General features: G+C 43.1%; 2 protein-coding genes across 4 annotated transcripts in view; both read right to left on the reverse strand.

Moving 5' to 3' along the window:
- Positions 1-2,591: 2,591 nt before the first annotated feature.
- On the reverse strand, positions 2,592-6,469 carry LOC114149703 (uncharacterized). The gene is made up of 4 exons (XM_028025736.1): positions 6,040-6,469; positions 4,695-4,749; positions 4,547-4,609; positions 2,592-3,602 (listed from the first exon to the last, which is right to left on the reverse strand). The coding sequence occupies exons 1-4, from the start codon at positions 6,262-6,264 to the stop codon at positions 3,202-3,204; spliced, it is 744 nt and encodes a 247-aa protein (XP_027881537.1). The 5' UTR covers positions 6,265-6,469; the 3' UTR covers positions 2,592-3,201.
- Positions 6,470-7,897: 1,428 nt separating this feature from the next.
- LOC114149699 (phosphatidylinositol 4-phosphate 5-kinase-like protein 1) overlaps positions 7,898-16,781 on the reverse strand; it is an 11,292-nt gene continuing 2,408 nt past the window's right edge. Inside the window, exons 2-10 of one of the 3 annotated variants that reach the window (XM_028025730.1) lie at positions 15,038-15,088; positions 14,814-14,968; positions 13,562-13,686; positions 13,433-13,467; positions 12,940-12,995; positions 12,552-12,664; positions 11,975-12,137; positions 10,739-11,182; positions 7,900-10,588 (exon numbers count right to left, since the gene is read on the reverse strand). In XM_028025730.1, the coding sequence (XP_027881531.1) occupies positions 10,771-11,182; positions 11,975-12,137; positions 12,552-12,664; positions 12,940-12,995; positions 13,433-13,467; positions 13,562-13,686; positions 14,814-14,968; positions 15,038-15,088 (1,110 nt within the window). In that variant the 3' untranslated portion in view covers positions 7,900-10,588; positions 10,739-10,770. Of the gene's footprint in view, positions 11,183-11,974; positions 12,138-12,551; positions 12,665-12,939; positions 12,996-13,432; positions 13,468-13,561; positions 13,687-14,813; positions 14,969-15,037; positions 15,089-16,781 lie in introns of all 3 variants that reach the window. The other 2 variants (XM_028025729.1, XM_028025731.1) reach the window with 2 other exon arrangements.

Consider the following 16,781-nt stretch of genomic DNA (forward strand, 5'->3'; position numbering starts at 1 on the left):
CAAAATCTGTAACAATTCAGAAAAGAACCTCTTGGAGGTCAGGAGGTCAGGTGACCCAGAGGTCAGGTTTCATCCTGCTGCTTCTGGATCGTCTGACCTTAAAGTCATAAAAAAAAGCAGCTGATAAAAAAGTCCAAAACTTCAGAAACTTTAACAGAAGCTGCAGGTTTTTTCTGGTTTGGTTAAAACATGTTTGATTTCATTCAGTGGGAAGAAAATCCACAAATTTTACTCAAAGTAAGAGAAACGACTTTATAATAAAATTACTCTATAAAAGTAAAAGTACAGCGTAGTAAAGATGAAGTAAATGTAACTAGTTACTGCTGAACTCTAACAATATAAAGTTAAAATAAGTTGCAGTGAATCAATTCCTCCTGTTTTCCTCGATCAGCTGATCGGGTTTCTGCCGAGTCATCAACAACCTGATTCAGCAAATCATCAATGATTGTTGCAGCAACTCTGAGTCAGTCAACGTTGCGTCAATCTGGGATTCCCTGGAGGCTGCGGAGCCGTAAAAGACGTTTCTCTGGTCAGAATGTCTGTTATTAATCTGTAGATGTGTCAATCTGGACAGAGAGACAACAGGCAGCCTGCGCTGTCAGGGTTTGACTAGGACATGAAGGATCTGCTCTCTGCCACCAAAAACAAACTCAGTTCATTTAGTTAGACTCCATCTACGGAGGACTCACCCTGCCAAAGCTGGTAATGAACATAGACTAGCGGTGGGACTCGATTTGAACCTGCTGGAGGCAGGATCTGTATTTATTTTAGAAAAATTAGAAACATTTCAATTTAAAAATCTTTTTGCTGCTAAAATATTGTTATTGTAGTTTTTAATTGTTCTTCATCATCAGATTGAAACCAAGTTTCTCTGGTCATTCATTAAATTTCTAATCTGGACATTAGCGTTAGCTGCTACATGTTTAGCAATGAGGTGCTACTTCAGCTTAGCATAGTTTCGCTGCTAGGCTAACTCCTTTTAGCATAACTCGAACAGAGCGATAGTCTTTTCCATCATCCAATCAGATCGATTAGAAGCAGAAAAAGACGCATCGTTGCTGCTGTTAGCGGACGTAGCGGTGCATCAGGTTTACAGGCGTACCAGAAACACACAAATACAAAGGTTCCAGGAGGAACAAAAAAAATTGTGTTAAAATTTTAAATTAAATTAATAAAAATGAACATGTTAAAGTACAGCAGTAATATAAAAAATAAATGACTTTATAAAGTAATTATTGTGCCAAATATTGCAACCAAAAATGTAAGAATAAAAAAATAAAGAAATTTCACAACATACATGATCATACAGTCTGTCATCAGATACTATTTGTTTATCATTTCTACCGTTATTAATTTAATGTTGTCACTTTTATTTTATTTTTCCCAATTATATTAATTAGTTTCCTTTTTTATTTGGTTCTATTTTATTTTGTGTCACTTTTTATTTATCTTCTCCTCTAATATTTCATTTCCTCCAGTCGGATCTGATCAGATTTTGTCCAAACGTTGTTTTAAAAATAATGTCAAACACAGGATTGTTTTCAGAAACGTTTTTATCCACATCGATCCGTCACTGAGCGTCGATTTAAACATGCCAAACCTGTAGGGGGCGGTGCAGCGCTAAGCTAAAGCCTGCCAGTCAATCAGATTGCTTCAAAACAATGACTTCCTGTTAGGAGTTAAACATGGCGGCCTCTGTGTGGACAGACTGACAGGCTGAACAGAGAATTAAAATATAAACTTAATAAACAAAGTATCAGATCCTGAAACACAAATCCAGAGTTTTCTAAAACCTCCACTTTGGTCTGAGTTTTTATAATAATGTTTTTTCTCTCCACTGTCGCCACATGCATGTTCAGTTCCTGTAAAATCAGCGACTCAACATGAGCAACCAGCAGGTTATCAGCATCCTGAGATAAAAACTTTCAAATAATTTTAATAATGAATTAAATTCATAATAACCAGGATCAGTTGGAAAGTAAATATGGATGAATTCTGACTTTCTGTTTGTTTCTCTGGTTCTTCCCTCTGAAGGAAAATAAATCCTGAGGTTTTCCTTTCACTCGTCTGTCAGGTTCTGTTTCTGTTTCTGCTCATGTTTCACTTTGAACTGATGCAACTTTTCAGGTTACAGTGAAACTGTGAGGGTTAAACTTTCTCTGTTCTGTTCGTCCCACGCAGCACTAAAGAGCCTTTCTTCCACCCACTCCAGTTTCTGGCTGCGTTTCGCCACCGGAGGAAGGAGCAGAAACACGCGGCGTGTCGGATCATGTCCGAACACAGAGAGGTTTCAGGAAGATTCAGGAGGTTTTCTGAAGGCCGCAGGTTTAATCTAAGATTTATTCTAACATTTATTCTCTCATGTTTTCTGTTTCACTTTGAGGAACTCAAACCACAAAAATCTGTGAAATTCAACAACACCCAGTTCATGAGTCTCAGCACAAACACGTCAAAAACTGAGCCACAAACCCAGAATCTACTTATCCAGGGGGCCCAGACCGCGGCGCGTGGGCCATTTCCTGCCCTCAGGATGAGTTCTTGTGGCTCTGGAAGGAAACTTTCAGACTGTTTGATTCAATATAGTAATACTGTTTTTATTATAGTAGTAAATCTGTTTATTGCATTTGATTAAAAAAAGATGAAAAATATTTTATCACAGAGAAAACATTCAACTTCACATTTTGCTCCAAGTAGCAAAAGGTTTGGCCTCCAGGGTCAGAGTTCAAACATCTTAAACCTGATCAGATCAAAACATAAAAGACTAAAATTATTCTGATTCATGTTGTTTTTATCTTGTCTCATTTTGTAGAACTTTTTTCCAGTTATAAATAAATATCTGCTAAATTAAAATAAACTGTAATCAAATGAAAGTTAATAAATCAGATATTTTAGCGCCGTTAGCTTGTTGAGCTAACGACGCTAATTAACCTGGATTAAACTCAAATAAACCAAAGTTCAATCATCTCTACCTGCAGCGGAGCGCCGGCATTCTGGGGTCAGAGTTCAGGGGTCAAATGAAAAAACTAAGAGGTCAAAATAAATAAAATGACCTTTAACCTCTAAAAAAGTAGAGTATTGTTCCAAGTTGCACAGCAAAAGTCACAAACATTAGATATAAAGCAGGTCCAGTGGAATATTTTCCTCCAGTCATCACATCCTGAACAGAACCGGAACCGGGTCAGAACCGGGCCGTAACGGTTCCTACGTCCTGAACGCTCCAAACGAGGCCCGATCGATCAGCTCCTGGCCTTCACTGATCAGAACCTTCAGCTGGTCTCCTCTCCACAGGTCGAACAGCTGGCCCACGTACACCGTCCGGACCCGGTGATGGCCGCCGCCGCCGTCCGGGGGCCCCGTCGGGTACGGGCCGCCGTCCTGGGCCCCCATCAGGTCCATGTCTCGGTCGTAGCCTTTGCTCCGCCGCTGCAGCGTCACGCGGAAGTCCCGCGCCGGGCCCTTCAAGACGAACTTCATGTAGACGAAGTAGAGTCCGGTCTCCGGCACCACGATGGCCCACAGGCCGCGGCTGTAGGCGCCGCCGCCGAACCTGGCTCTCCATTCCAGCTGAGACCCAGACAGCAGGTTCGCTACGTTAACGGAATCTGCAGAAGGACCGTTAGCATCCGTTAGCTTAGCATCTAAACCAGAATGACACACTTCCTGTTCAGATTGAACAATAACTGAATAACTGGGATTAAAATCTGATTTTTTAAAAATTTTTTACCCCTCCAGGGTCTTTTGTGGCTCTAGTGCCCCTTATATGACAGCAGGCTGACAGGAAACGGGGAAGACATGCGGCAAATGTCGTCGGGTCTGGGAGTCGAACCCGCGACAGCCGCGTCGAGAACTCAAGGCCTCCAAATACGGGTCGCGCTAACCGCTACACCACCATGGCACGCCTAAAATCTGATTTTTATCACAATAATCGAGTTTCACCTGCAAACAGTTTTATTAAATAATGTCTCATATCTGATCATAACTATAAACAAACTGCAGATTTTCTGCTGCTGCATCCTGGGAGCTAAAAGCAGCGTCACCACAGATCCTTCCTCCCAGTGTTTACATAAATCATTTCTTATTTATTCTGTTATTTTATGTGCATATTTGGATCAGTTTGATATGTTGAGTTTTTTATGGTTTTATGCTGTAAATGTGATTATTAGTTCTTATTGTTTCATTTCTGTGTAAATCTAAATGCTTCATGGAAACAGATCATCTCCCTGCTTCGCTGTCAGTTTCACTGTCAGTTTGTTTGAATAATGAAATGAATTGAGATGAATATCCTGATGTCCAGAGATTCAGCCCTGAGGGACTTTTATAAAAACAAGTGGAAACCTTGGAAAGATCAAACGTTTCAGTTTCCACGAGATTCTTGACATTTTTTACTTCCATCAGAATCATCATCCAAAGTTTGAACACAGAGATGAACTTTTCCTGATTTACTTTTTGTTCTGATCCGTTTTCTCAGTTTAAAGGTGATAAAACATTTCGGTTTAGATTAAAACGTTTCTGTTGCTTATTTTAATATCTCAAGACAAAAACTCACTGAGGTCGATGCGCAGCGGGCCGGCGGTGGGAGAACTGCTGGTACTGGCTGTGGACGGGTCGTCTGCAGACAGAGGAAGGTGAGCGGTTAGGTTCTGGTTCTGGTTCTGATCAGCAGCTGGACGGACAGGAAATGAAAGTTAACGTACCTGCAGGACAGATTCTCCTCTGGGCCGAGAAGGACGGATCAGAATCAGACGATTTCTGTGGATAACAGAGGAAATTCTTCAGAACCGTTCAGAACATCTGGGTCTGATCAGGTCAGGAAACTAGCAGGATCTAATAAATCTAAACCACAGGGGGCGCTATTTTTAAAGTTACAGTGAAAAATGACCAGGAATGATTCGGGTTATTTAGCCTGTCAGAGAAAAAGGGCCTTTCATTTTAAAAAGGTATTTTAACCAAGTTATTCAATCAAATGAAGTATTTTGCTAGCAAGCTACACATTAATATTTAGCTTCAAACAAATACCATTATCATCACTCCGCCTGGGGGAAATATTTAGCTTGCTAACTAGTTTGAAGCTAAATGTTTAGCTAACAAGCTACTTCACTAATATGGACCTAAATATTTTGTTAGAAGCTAAATATTTAGCTTCAAACTCAATATTTACTTAGCAAGCTAAATATAGTTTGAGGCTAATTATTTAGCTAAGTGGCTGAATGTTTAGCTTTGAGTTAAATAATTTGCATTTGCTTCAGAAATATTTATCTGAATGATTAGTTTAAACTGTGACATTTATTTATGATAAATGAATAAAAAAATAAAAATATGAGGTTGAGAAATGAACCGCCATTTTTAGGCTAGCTCAAATCTTTGCTGTTTTTGTTTGGACCGTATCTTTAATCCGAACCAGGCTGAACTCAGGAAGGTCCTGAAACCAGCTGCTGGTTTTACTTTAAATATGAAGCAAATAATTCATCTTTTAATATACTTTTCAATTATGATCATCTGCGACAGACTGGCGACCTGTCCAGGGTGAACCCCGCCTCCCGCCTGGAACGTAGCTGGAGATAGGCACCGGCAACCCTCCCGACCCCATTAGGGACAAGGGTGAACAGAAAATGGATGGATGGATGGATGGATTATGATCATTTCGAGTCGCAGCAAAAAATTAGAATCAGAAAAATTCAAAAGAATTTTATCCATAAATATGGACAGCAGGTCCAGGTTCGGTTCGGTTCTGCAGTGGATTCTGGGTCCGGGCTCCTTTTGCCTGACTCATGGATCTCCTCAGACCTCCAGGATTTATTTATTGTCATTTCCATTATCAGTCTGACTCTGCAGGAAGTTCGGTTCGGTCCGGTCCAGTCCGGTTCGTAACAATCCGAACTCTCCCGGAACACCGGAGGCGGTTCGGATGAACTGAGCAGGTTCTGGTGGTTTTAGAAGCCGAACCGAACCTGAACCTGTCAGAACCTTCAGTAGAGTCAGGAGAACCAGCCTGGATGTTTCCGCCGCCGCAGGGCGCCCCCTGCCGGCGGCGGCTCTTACCGCGGCTCTCCGCTGACTGAGATCCGCGCAGCTGATGAAGATGAAGGCGGCGGCGCAGCCCAGCAGCAGCAGCAGCGTGATGAGCCTCAGCCGGACCTCCTGCTGCTTCATCTCCCGGCAATGGTTGATGAGGATGAGGAGGGACTCTTCCTCTCGGTGCCCCCTGACCTCCACCGGTCCGCTGCCGCTGAGAGCCTCCATCTCCTGATCTGCTCCTTTCCGCATCCCGCGGCCTTTTATTGGCGAACACCCACAGAGTTTCTTACCTCACCGTTTATTTTTAGACTCAGGAAGAAAGACAAGGAGGATGAGGAGGAGCCTTCATCAGAGACAGATTAAAATATTTTACTTTTTGTTTTATTCACAAAGTAAAAATTCACCCAAACTGGTTCCATGTGAGAAAGTAACATTAACCTCTCTCTCTCTCCCTCACAGGTGTGTGTGTGTGTGTGTGTGTGTGAGAGAGAGAGAGAGAGAGAGTAAATGGCACAGGGGGTGAGCGAGAACACACGACAGGAATCTAAAAGAATAACTTGACCTCAGAAACTAAACTACAAAAACAAAGAAAAACGACACAAGAAGTAAAAATAATAAAGTGGAATCACTGAAATAAAATAAAAATAATAATGAAACAGAAACGAAGCTCCAAACCTGGAAGGTTTAACATAAAACCTGAACTGAGAGTCAGAATGAGCCATCAGCAGATCTGGAGTTTATTCTTACTCTGTCTCTGGTAGTTCATATTTAGCTCTCTGGCTCCCTCTGGTGGTCATGGATGGAACAGCACTTCCAAAACGTTAACGTCCTTTTGACTCCACAGAAACAACCAGCCAGTTATTATCATCTTATTTTATTTCAGTTTTATCTGCTTTCACCTCACATGTAGAAAAACACAAACCAGATTCAACTCTATTTTTAACTCTCTATTTATTAAAAAATTTAAGTAATTGTAGGAAAGTTGGAAAAACTAAAACGAGTTAAAATAACTGAAATGAGCTTCAGATAACAAAACTCTGGTTATGTCAAAAACAGAACTGTAGCCATTTTTGATGTTTAATGTTTCACTGTTTGTAAATGTCGGCAACATTATGCTGTGCTATTTTAAATGATTATCATTTTAACTTTTAGAGGTATTTTTTAAAAGCCCATCTGGACAAGGGTTAGGGTTGCACTATGACTGCTGTTTTGTTCAGTTTGTCTGTTCCTACCAAATAAACTCAAATAAACAAATAAAATAAATAACTGGATGTATTTAAAGTCTGATAATAAAAATCAAAATCATTGGTCCTAAAGACAAAACAAAGTTAACAAACTGAGAGGAAAGAAAAATCCCAACTAAATATTTATAACTGGTTCAAACAACAGAGATATTTTAATATTCATTAATAAACAGTGGAAACAAAATGGCTCCACTGTAAAGCTAACATCTCTGCTCTTCAGATATCAGCCAATCAGCCTCAAGCAAAAACAATGGCGGCTGCTTAGCGAACGCCAGCCGTTAGCATGTCACGTAGCGCCGCCTCCAGGTATTTCCTGTTGAATATTTCAAATATTCTCTGCAAATCAGAATGAGCAGGAACATTTATGAGATTTATGACCAACTGGGAAATAAACACAAATGGTTTGAGTTTCTATTGGCATAAATGTCTGTACCGCTAATAGTGGAGCTAATTTTTCATTTAGCACTTTCGCTAACGTTGAAAACATTTAACATTACATTAGCACAGCTAGCTGTTAGCTGTGTCTGACATGAGACTTTTACCAACTGGTTTTTGCTCTTTTGTGAAACTTCACTAGAGAAAAACTGTTAGCAGTTAGCAGTTAGCAGCCAACAGGCGAGGAAAGTGAAATAAAACAGTTTCTTTCTTTAGCTCTTTATTTCAGGCGGTAAAAAGCAAAGATGTTTCATCCGTTCACATCATTCCTGCCTCTCAGGCAACAGAAACAGTTTTATCATGACGGACGTCTGCAGGAGCTGAACCCGCTTTGGGCCTAAGGGTTCGGTCCCTGAGGAGTTCACCGGATCCAACAGGAGTTCTGGATCCGACCCGGGTTTGGTTCCAGTTCCCTTCACTGGGAGCCATCCTGTTTGGACCTGAAAGTTTCTGGTTCCGGTTCATCAGATGTTTCTGGACCAGAACTAAACATTTAGTTTCTCAGTTCTAGAACCAAAACAAAAGTTTGGATCACTGGAGATTCTGATCAGATGATCCACCGATCGATCCGCTTCCTGCTGCTTCCTGCCGTCACTACGGAAAAACCTGCTAATCCTCACTGACCTTTGACCTAAAGTAGCCTGAACTCAACAAGTCAGTGGTGGGCACTGCTACTTAAAAAGCTAACTGCGCTAAATCTAAATAACTCATCATAGCCATTAGTTACACTAACACTACAGTGCTAGACCAACACGGTATTTAACAAAAGCTAATGCTAACGCGCTACACCAACATGCTATTTAGGAGAAGCTAAAGTTAAAGTGCTACACTGACATGCTATTTAGATGAAGCTAAGGTAGCTAAATGCTCTAATTGTTAGGAAACCTAGCTAAAGCGCTAAACAAAAAAGTAGCTCTGCTATTAGCGCATTAGCATTAGCGTGTCCAGCTCTGCTTCCAGGCATCAGATCAGATTTGTGTCGGGTTCTGAAGGTTCAGGACTGAGAGGCTTTTGATGGTGAAGGTGGAGCTAGCTGCTGGAGGTTCTGACCCGAAGGAGCTAGCAGCTGGAGGTTCTGACCCGAAGGAGCTAGCTGCTGGAGGTTCTGACCCGAAGGAGCTAGCAGCTGGAGGTTCTGACCCAAAGGAGCTAGCAGCTGGAGGTTCTGACCCGAAGGAGCTAGCTGCTGGAGGTTCTGACCCGAAGGAGCTAGCAGCTGGAGGTTCTGACCCAAAGGAGCTAGCAGCTGGAGGTTCTGACCCGAAGGAGCTAGCTGCTGGAGGTTCTGACCCAAAGGAACTAGCTGCTGGAGGTTCTGACCCGAAGGAGCTAGCTGCTGGAGGTTCTGACCCAAAGGAGCTAGCTGCTGGAGGTTCTGACCCAAAGGAACTAGCTGCTGGAGGTTCTGATCTGGATCCAAACCAGGTTTTATTGGATTCAGTTCTGGACAGAAACAAACGGGTCAAAGTTCCTCAAAGACAGACGAATTACTTCCTGTAGAGGAAATCATGAAACCGTCTGAGGATCCGGTCGGATCAGAACTCCTGAGGAACAAACGGAGCAACGGGAAAGGGAGCAGCTGGGTTCTGTGGCTGGCAGAGGCAGCATCATGCTGTGGGCCTTTGGTGAAGCTAATCGAAGGCAGAAATCCTCCGAATGAAGGATTTGTAATGTTTGTTTCTTGGACTAGACCGCAGGCCTTTCAGGCCGGTTTGCATAAAAATACAGATTTATAACAAAAAACATGAAATAAAATCCAAACTATTAATTTAAAGGTCACACAGTTCAAACAAAACATCATCATGGATGATCCTGTAAGGCAGAAAGACGTCCAATAAATAACAATGATGCATATTGAGACGCAGCAGATCAGAGACTAAACCATCATCTGGAAAGTAAGGAAGTAAGTAAGTGCACCCTGTGATCCAGCAGGGTGTACTTACTTCCTGGATCTTCATCAGGATCTCACATCGGTCATGAATTCTGCTGCAGTTTGAAGATTCGGAAGTTTGTAAAATCACTTCCAATAAATAAATAAAGTCAATAAAACCAGTCGGCCATTTTTGTTTTGTTTTCTGCTCGTATTTAGCTAAAAAGCAACGTTGGTTTGTCGGTTAAATACTTTTTAACATCTGCAGGTTTCAGAAAATCAAATTTAAGACGTTTTTAATTCCAGCTGAAATGAAACTTCAGACAGAAACGTCGAAATCCAGGTGATGTTTGGAGGATCCAGCATAACAGAACCGAACCAAAATCAACGTCCAAAACAAGCTAGCTAACTAGTTAGCATGGGGATATTAGCAGCTAGCTACAGACCAAATTTAAGGCCTGTGATTGGTGTATTTAAGACCAATGCACATTTTTTAAAAATGACTTTAAGACGTTTTAAGACTTTAAGGACTGGGATCAATAAAGCATTTTTGAATTTGAATTTATTTGCATCAGATTAGATTAGGAAGATTTAATCTCCCTAATCTAATCTAGATCAGAAGTTTGCTTCTTTCCTGAGCTGCAGCTGGCGGCCGCAAAAATCAGTCCAAGAGCCAGAAATGGAGCCCAGGCCGCAACTTTGGACGCCCCTGGTCTAGTCCAATCATTGACTGAGAGACAGAGAAAGCCCACATCCTGATGCCTCCACCACCGGTCCAGAGGGCGTCGTCATGATATCTCGGCTTTGATGACCTCAGTCCGGCGGCCATCTTGTTTCTAGAGAGAAGAGACTTTCTCCTTCAACCCTGGCGGGCAGCCGTGACCTTTAACCTTTGACCTGATGCACAACGATGGTTTAGTTTGTTCTTTAACAAGTTTGTTTTCTTTTCATTTAGAAACCAGAAACTCAGCGGTTCTGGTTCTGTGAGTTGAAGGAGGCGGGTCGTCTAGTTAGTGTGGTTCTGGTCTAGTCGTTGTGGTTCTGGACCCAGCTGGTCTAGTCGGTGTAGTTCTGGACCCAGCTGGTCTAGTCGGTGTGGTTCTGGACCCAGCGGGTCTAGTCGGTGTGGTTCTGGACCCAGCGGGTCTAGTCGGTGTGGTTCTGGACCCAGCTGGTCTAGTCGGTGTGGTTCTGGACCCAGCGGGTCTAGTCGGTGTGGTTCTGGACCCAGCGCCGCAGGCGGCCGCTGTACTCCTGCGGGCTGACGGTGGAGAAGGAGCGGCCATGATGCCTCAGGCTCTTCCACAGATGCTCCAGCCGCTTCTTCAGGCCGTAGACGGTGAAGACGTCGATGATGCCGATGAAGTAGCGCTGCTCGGGTCCGTCGATGACGTGCAGCGGGTTCTTCAGGTTCGGCAGCAGCCGCCGGTTCTGGGCCCTAAAGTCGTCGGGCGAGTCGGCGCCGGATCCGGCGGGTCGCGGACTCGTCCGGGACGAGTCGTCTCGGTCCTGGGACGACGTTAAGCCCGAGTCCGGTTCCGGTGACAGTCCGGCGTCGTCGTTCAGAACCGCTCCTGGGACTTCGGCGTGTATCGGGCTGGACCCGGGGTTCACGGACCTGGAACGGTACCAGACAGGAAGTGAGGCAGACTTACGGGATTCTGGACAGAACTGGGCCTGAGATTAGAACCGGGTCGATAATTATTCCATTTAAAGTTCTGAGGAGACGGACCAGAAAACGTCCAGCGTCCGTTTCACTCCCACAGGGTCAGGATCACCGAACTGGGCTGGAACCCAACCCATTAGCCGTTACCATGGAGACGGAGGCTAATTGAGATGCGGCATCTGCTCTGCTCCCTAATCTAATCTGTTCTGATCAGATAATCACATTTATAGAAATTACGGAGGCGACGAATGAAGCTGATTGATGAACGGACTGGTTGCCATGGTGATTCACATTCTTCCCACAGAGCAGCGAGAGAACAATAACTGTAATCTGACAAACACAACCCTCAGGCTAGCAAGCTAAATACTTAGCCACATGCAAATTCACTTGCTGATAAGCGGAAGTGGACTATCAAAATAAAAGCTGTTTCAATAGATCCATTGGTAGGAACATCTGTATTGATATTTATCAATACAAATGTTTTGGTAAAGAAAGCTAAGTATTAGCTAAATTTATGCTACTAACTAATACTTAGCTAACTACTATAAACTTTGCAGAGTTTGTAATAGCTAGCTAAGCTAAATACTTAGCAAGCAAAACATTCAGCCAGCTAAATATGTATCTTACTATTTAGCTAGTTTGTAAACGCCATATTTATCTGGCTAACTACCTAGCATGTTAGCCAGATAAATGTTTAGGTAATTATTTAGCTCTCTGTGAGTGGAGCCAGCGGAGCTGACGGACTTCTTGGTTCTGACGATGAGCGAGGCGAAAGACAGGTTCTGGTTCCGCTCGTCGTGGTGCAGCGGCTGGTGGGCCAGCAGGAGGCTGTAGTCCAGAACGTTGAGCCGCTCCAGGAAGCTGGTGTCGATCTCCACCTGCTGGACGAGCCAGGAGCGCTGCCGCTCTGCACACAACACAACCAAAGTCAACAAATACAACAAATACCAAAAAACACAACAAACTCACACAGAGACCCGGGTCGGTGTCAGAACGGAACCAGGCGGTTTGGAAACTTTGAGTTTCGTTTTCATGGTTTAACAAAAACAAACTTTAATGTTTTACAGTGAAGCAGAACTTCCTACATTTTTACCATTAAAAATCTGAGCTTTGGTTTCTGACACAATCCAGAGATATTATGGGATGGATTAGATCAACGCTGACTCGTCAGTTAGAATGGCCTAGTCAAAGTCCAGACCTGAATCCAGCAGGTTTTTCAGATGTTTTCAGACTGAACTGGTTCGGTTCTGGAGGACAGAAGTAGTTCTCTGTGTGACCAGCAGAGGGCGCGCTGCACCTTCCTCCTCCTCCTCTTCCTCACCCAGTGTGATGAACTGGCCTTCAAAGTTCAGGTCCTTCAGAACCACGATGATCTGGCTGCCCTCCGGCGCCGGGTCCGTCCACCGGCTCACCTGGCAGCCTTTGATGTCGTACCTGCAGAACACAGGCAGCGTCACTGGACCTGACCGGAACCAGGACCGACCCGGACCTGGAACCAGAACTGACCAGAACCAGGACCAACCCAGAACCAGAACCAACCTGGAACCAGGACTGACCCGGACCTGGAACCAAAACTGACCAGAACCAGAACCAATCTGGAACCAGGACCGACCCGGACCTGGTACCAGAACTGACCATTACCAGGACCGACCTGGAACCAGGACCAATCAGAACCAGGACCGACCCGGACCTCAGCGGTCCAGACTCACCGGGCGTTGATGCGTTCGTCCGGGTAAAAGACGCTCTGCATTACGATGAAATATTTCTGCCAAGAAGAAAAGATGAGATGATCCAGCAGGAGGCGCCAAACGTTCAGATCCACAAAACAGCAGAAGAAGAAATTCAAACATTTAGCTATCAGAGCAGCGCCTACTTCCTGTTATCAGGCGGTTTCTACAGGAAGTAACTCAAAAACACAAAATCTCAACAAGTAATTTATTTAGTTTAGTTTCTAAAATCTCAGAAAATTAATTTGCAGGTAATTTTTCACCCAGATACAGAAGATCAACTAAATATTAAAGCACAGTTAGCATTAGCAGATTTTTTCACTTGTAACACAAAAATCACATTTGTTTTCTGAATTTTTAATTTGTTTTGATAATGCTACATTTTGGAATGAAAAAAAATCACTTTGTTTAAAGATTCCTCAGATCCTGATCCAGACATTCAGAACCAGAGAACCGGGTCAAAGCGGATCTTTACCTTCCGACCGGGAGGGATCCGGATCCGGTGAACTCCTGAAAGGAAAACAAGAATCATCAAGACGACGAGTCCTCCATCGTCAGCTGGTCGGGTTAAAGGTCGGGCTAAAGGTCAGGTCGTGGGTTGTACCTAAGAACTTGACCAGCAGTGAATGTGGGAACTTCCTCAGATGCTCCACGTAGATCTTCAGGTTGGACAGAAGGAATTTAATCTCCCGTTTGTTTTGAGTCTTCAGGAAAAAACGTTTATCATTTCTGAAGGTTCAAAAACACAAAACGCATCAATGAACACGTGCTGTTAAACATCCTACAGTTAGCATGTCAGCTAACCACAGTTACCATTCATTAATGTTAGCAACTACGCTAATAAAAGCTAAGTTTTGGGTCAGCATCACCTGATATAGTTGACAAATGTTAGCAGCTACACAAATAAACATATTTTGTTGGCTTTAGCTAATAAACTTATAGCAGCAAACATTAAAATAACCTGCAATAGCGAAGAATGACAAATGTTAGCAACTGTCCTAAAAAAGCTATTTTATTAGCATTAGCTTATAAACGTATAACAGTAGACATCTGGAAAACAAGATCCCATAGCTAACTAATATTAGCAGCTATGCTACTAAAATTATTTTGTTAGCATTAGCTAATAATGTTATAGTGGTTGAAATCCTTGCTAACATGCAGCTTTTCTCTAATCTTCTGATTTATGTATTTCTGTCTATGCCTTGTAACCAGGTCAGTTTTTGTTTCCCAGGTCTTCACAGGTCTGTCCAACAAATCAATCAAACAGCTGCAGCTGATCCAGATGCTGCTGCTGGCGTTCTGACTAAAACCAGGAAGATAGAGCACATAACACCAGTTTTAAAGTCCCTCCACTGGCTCCCTGTAGCTCAAAGAATAGACTTTAAAATACTGTTGTTAGTTTATAAATCACTGAACAGCTTAGCACCACAATACATTAAAGATCTGCTGTTGTTGTATCAACCTTCCAGACCTCTCAGGTTCTGGTTCTGGTTCTGCTCTGCATCCCCAGAACCAGAACCAAACGAGGAGAAGCAGCTTTCAGCATCTATGCACCACAAATTTGGAACAAACTTCCAGAAAACTGTAAAACAGCTGAAACACTGACTTCTTTTAAATCTCGACTAAAAACCCACCTGTTTAGGATTGTGTTTGAAACGTAATCAATTACAAATTTATTGATGGAACTTGACTTAATGCTGTGTTTTGATTATTGATTCTATGTTTCATTGTGATTCTGTGTTTGTAATGATGTAAAGCTCTTTGAAATGCCTGCTGCTGAAATGTGCTACACAAAGAAAATGTGATGGATTGATTGATTCCCGTTAGTTTTTCTGCTGAGTGAGGAGCAGACTCACGTCAGGAAGAAGTCAGCTTTGCTCTTGGAGTTGCTGATGAACTGCAGGTAGCAGCTTTCTGAGCACAGAGACTGCAGATACTCGTCATCTGTGATTCCTAGCGACGCGCGCAGAGCGGCGAACACCGGGCCGCCAAACGTCTCCAGGGAGAAGTCCTGGACAAACACAGCAAACTGTCTGGGACGCCTGAGAGCCACAATCACCGCCTGCCGGCCCGACCTCACCTTGTGCACCTGCGTGACCTTGGATCTGAAGTTGTCGTCTGAAAGGTCGTTCTGGAAACAGAAACACAGTAAGACAGAAAGATTCACAATCTGCTTCATATTTCAGTTTATGTTCCTGTTTTTACAGGAAAGAGGAAATTCAGGAATTCATGAGCCATAAAACAACAGGATGTCTTCAGTCAGAGGGATTTCCAGAAGTGTTGTAACACAGACCTCTACAGGAGATCCTTCAAACTCCATCCATCTCTGCAGCGACTCGTTTAATTTGGTTTATCTGGTTTAAATATGAGATTTCTGTGGATATTTGTGTATTTGTCAGTGACTGCTGGCGCTCAGTGCGCTGAGGTCGCCGCGGCAATCTCTGATGTCAGAGGCGGCGCCGCTGACCGAGCCGTAATGCTCCCTGCTGAGTCAGCGCTCTGGGCGTCAGAGGGATTAGGCCCGAGCAGAACCGGGTCGGGAATTCTGCTTGTTCTGTAGCAACAGAATCTCAGTCAGCTCCAAGCTCACGGCTGAACCAGGATCAGATTTTATTTATTCTTCTACTTCCAGAATGAAGCTTTCCTCTAAAATAACAGATGGAGCTCAGAGGGACTCATCATTCAGCAGATCGTTAGCCTGCTAATCAATCAACCTGTGGCTAATTCACAAAGCTAACATAAATATTGACATGATGCCAAACTGTTAGTTATTATTCATTGAAGTTTAAATATTTTAACCTTTATGCTAACCCTGAATCATCCTAATAAACACTAGTTCTGCTAACGCTAAAGCCCTATACCAAAATGGTTTTGAACACATGCTATTGCTAAAGCGCTAAATTCAGCCATGTTGATTCCTATAAGGTGTCATAAGGAGAACATGGAGAAGTTCTCAAAATAATTCATGTATGTCAGTGTTCAGGGGAAGTTAAAGCAATAAATGTTTTCAACATGAGCTAAAATGCTAAAGCGCTAAGGTAAAAACTAGCTCTGCTATTAGCGGATTAGCAGACGTCTACGCTGTTCACTGAACCAACACAAAGTCTTAGCAACAAGCAGCAGCAGCAACGTTTGAAAGCATTTAGAATCATAAAAACTGAATATAATTATTCACCGTCTGGATTCTGGTTTTAATCATATTTTAAATAAATGTTTTTGTAGCTGTTGCTCTAAATTAGCATCAGGAGTTTCCTGATAATCTCAGTTTCAGCTTCAGGAATAATTGCTTGTTTGTTTAGATGCCTAAAACCAGGAGACGGCAGCGTTGACACATTAAGCAACTTTAAGTGGATGTTGAGGCTGTTTGTTGCTGAATCCCTGGTTGCTGAAGCTGTTTGTTTACTGCTGTCGCCGCGCTGCGCTCTGACCTGCTTCCACTACGGCAGCAGGAAGGGGTCATTTTTAATCTCTGGACTTTTCTGCTGCTGGTTTTCCTCTGATCTGAACACACAGATGAATTTACTGCTGACACGTTCAGAAATCCAATAATCAATCCCTGGAAAGCTGTTAGCGCCGCGGCGCAGCGACCTTCAGCGCGGCGCAGCGACCTTCAGCGTTTTATTATCAGTGACATAAAAACAAAAAGGTTCAGGTCTGAAAGAACATCAGAGACGTTTTGTACAGATTTAAAAGCTTCAGATCAATTTACTGACTGGACAGAGAGAGAAGCAGCGTTAGAATGAAACCAGAGGTCAGAGGTCAAATCACCTCATCGATTACAAACAATCGGCAGACGAAGCAGGAATCAATTTTAGAGATGAATG

This window comes from Xiphophorus couchianus, chromosome 8 (assembly GCF_001444195.1).
Source record: "Xiphophorus couchianus chromosome 8, X_couchianus-1.0, whole genome shotgun sequence".
NCBI classification, from domain to species: Eukaryota; Metazoa; Chordata; class Actinopteri; order Cyprinodontiformes; family Poeciliidae; genus Xiphophorus; species Xiphophorus couchianus.

Coding starts and splice junctions, on each gene's coding strand:
- LOC114149703 (XM_028025736.1), bottom strand. CDS start 6,264: ATGCGGAAAGGAGCAGATCAGGAGATGGAGGCTCTCAGCGGCAGCGGA. Junction 4,610..4,694: donor GAGGAGAATCTGTCCTGCAG/GTACGTTAACTT, acceptor CTCTGTCTGCAG/ACGACCCGTCCACAGCCAGT. Junction 3,603..4,546: donor CCCGCTGCGCATCGACCTCA/GTGAGTTTTTGT, acceptor GTCCTTCTGCAG/ATTCCGTTAACGTAGCGAAC.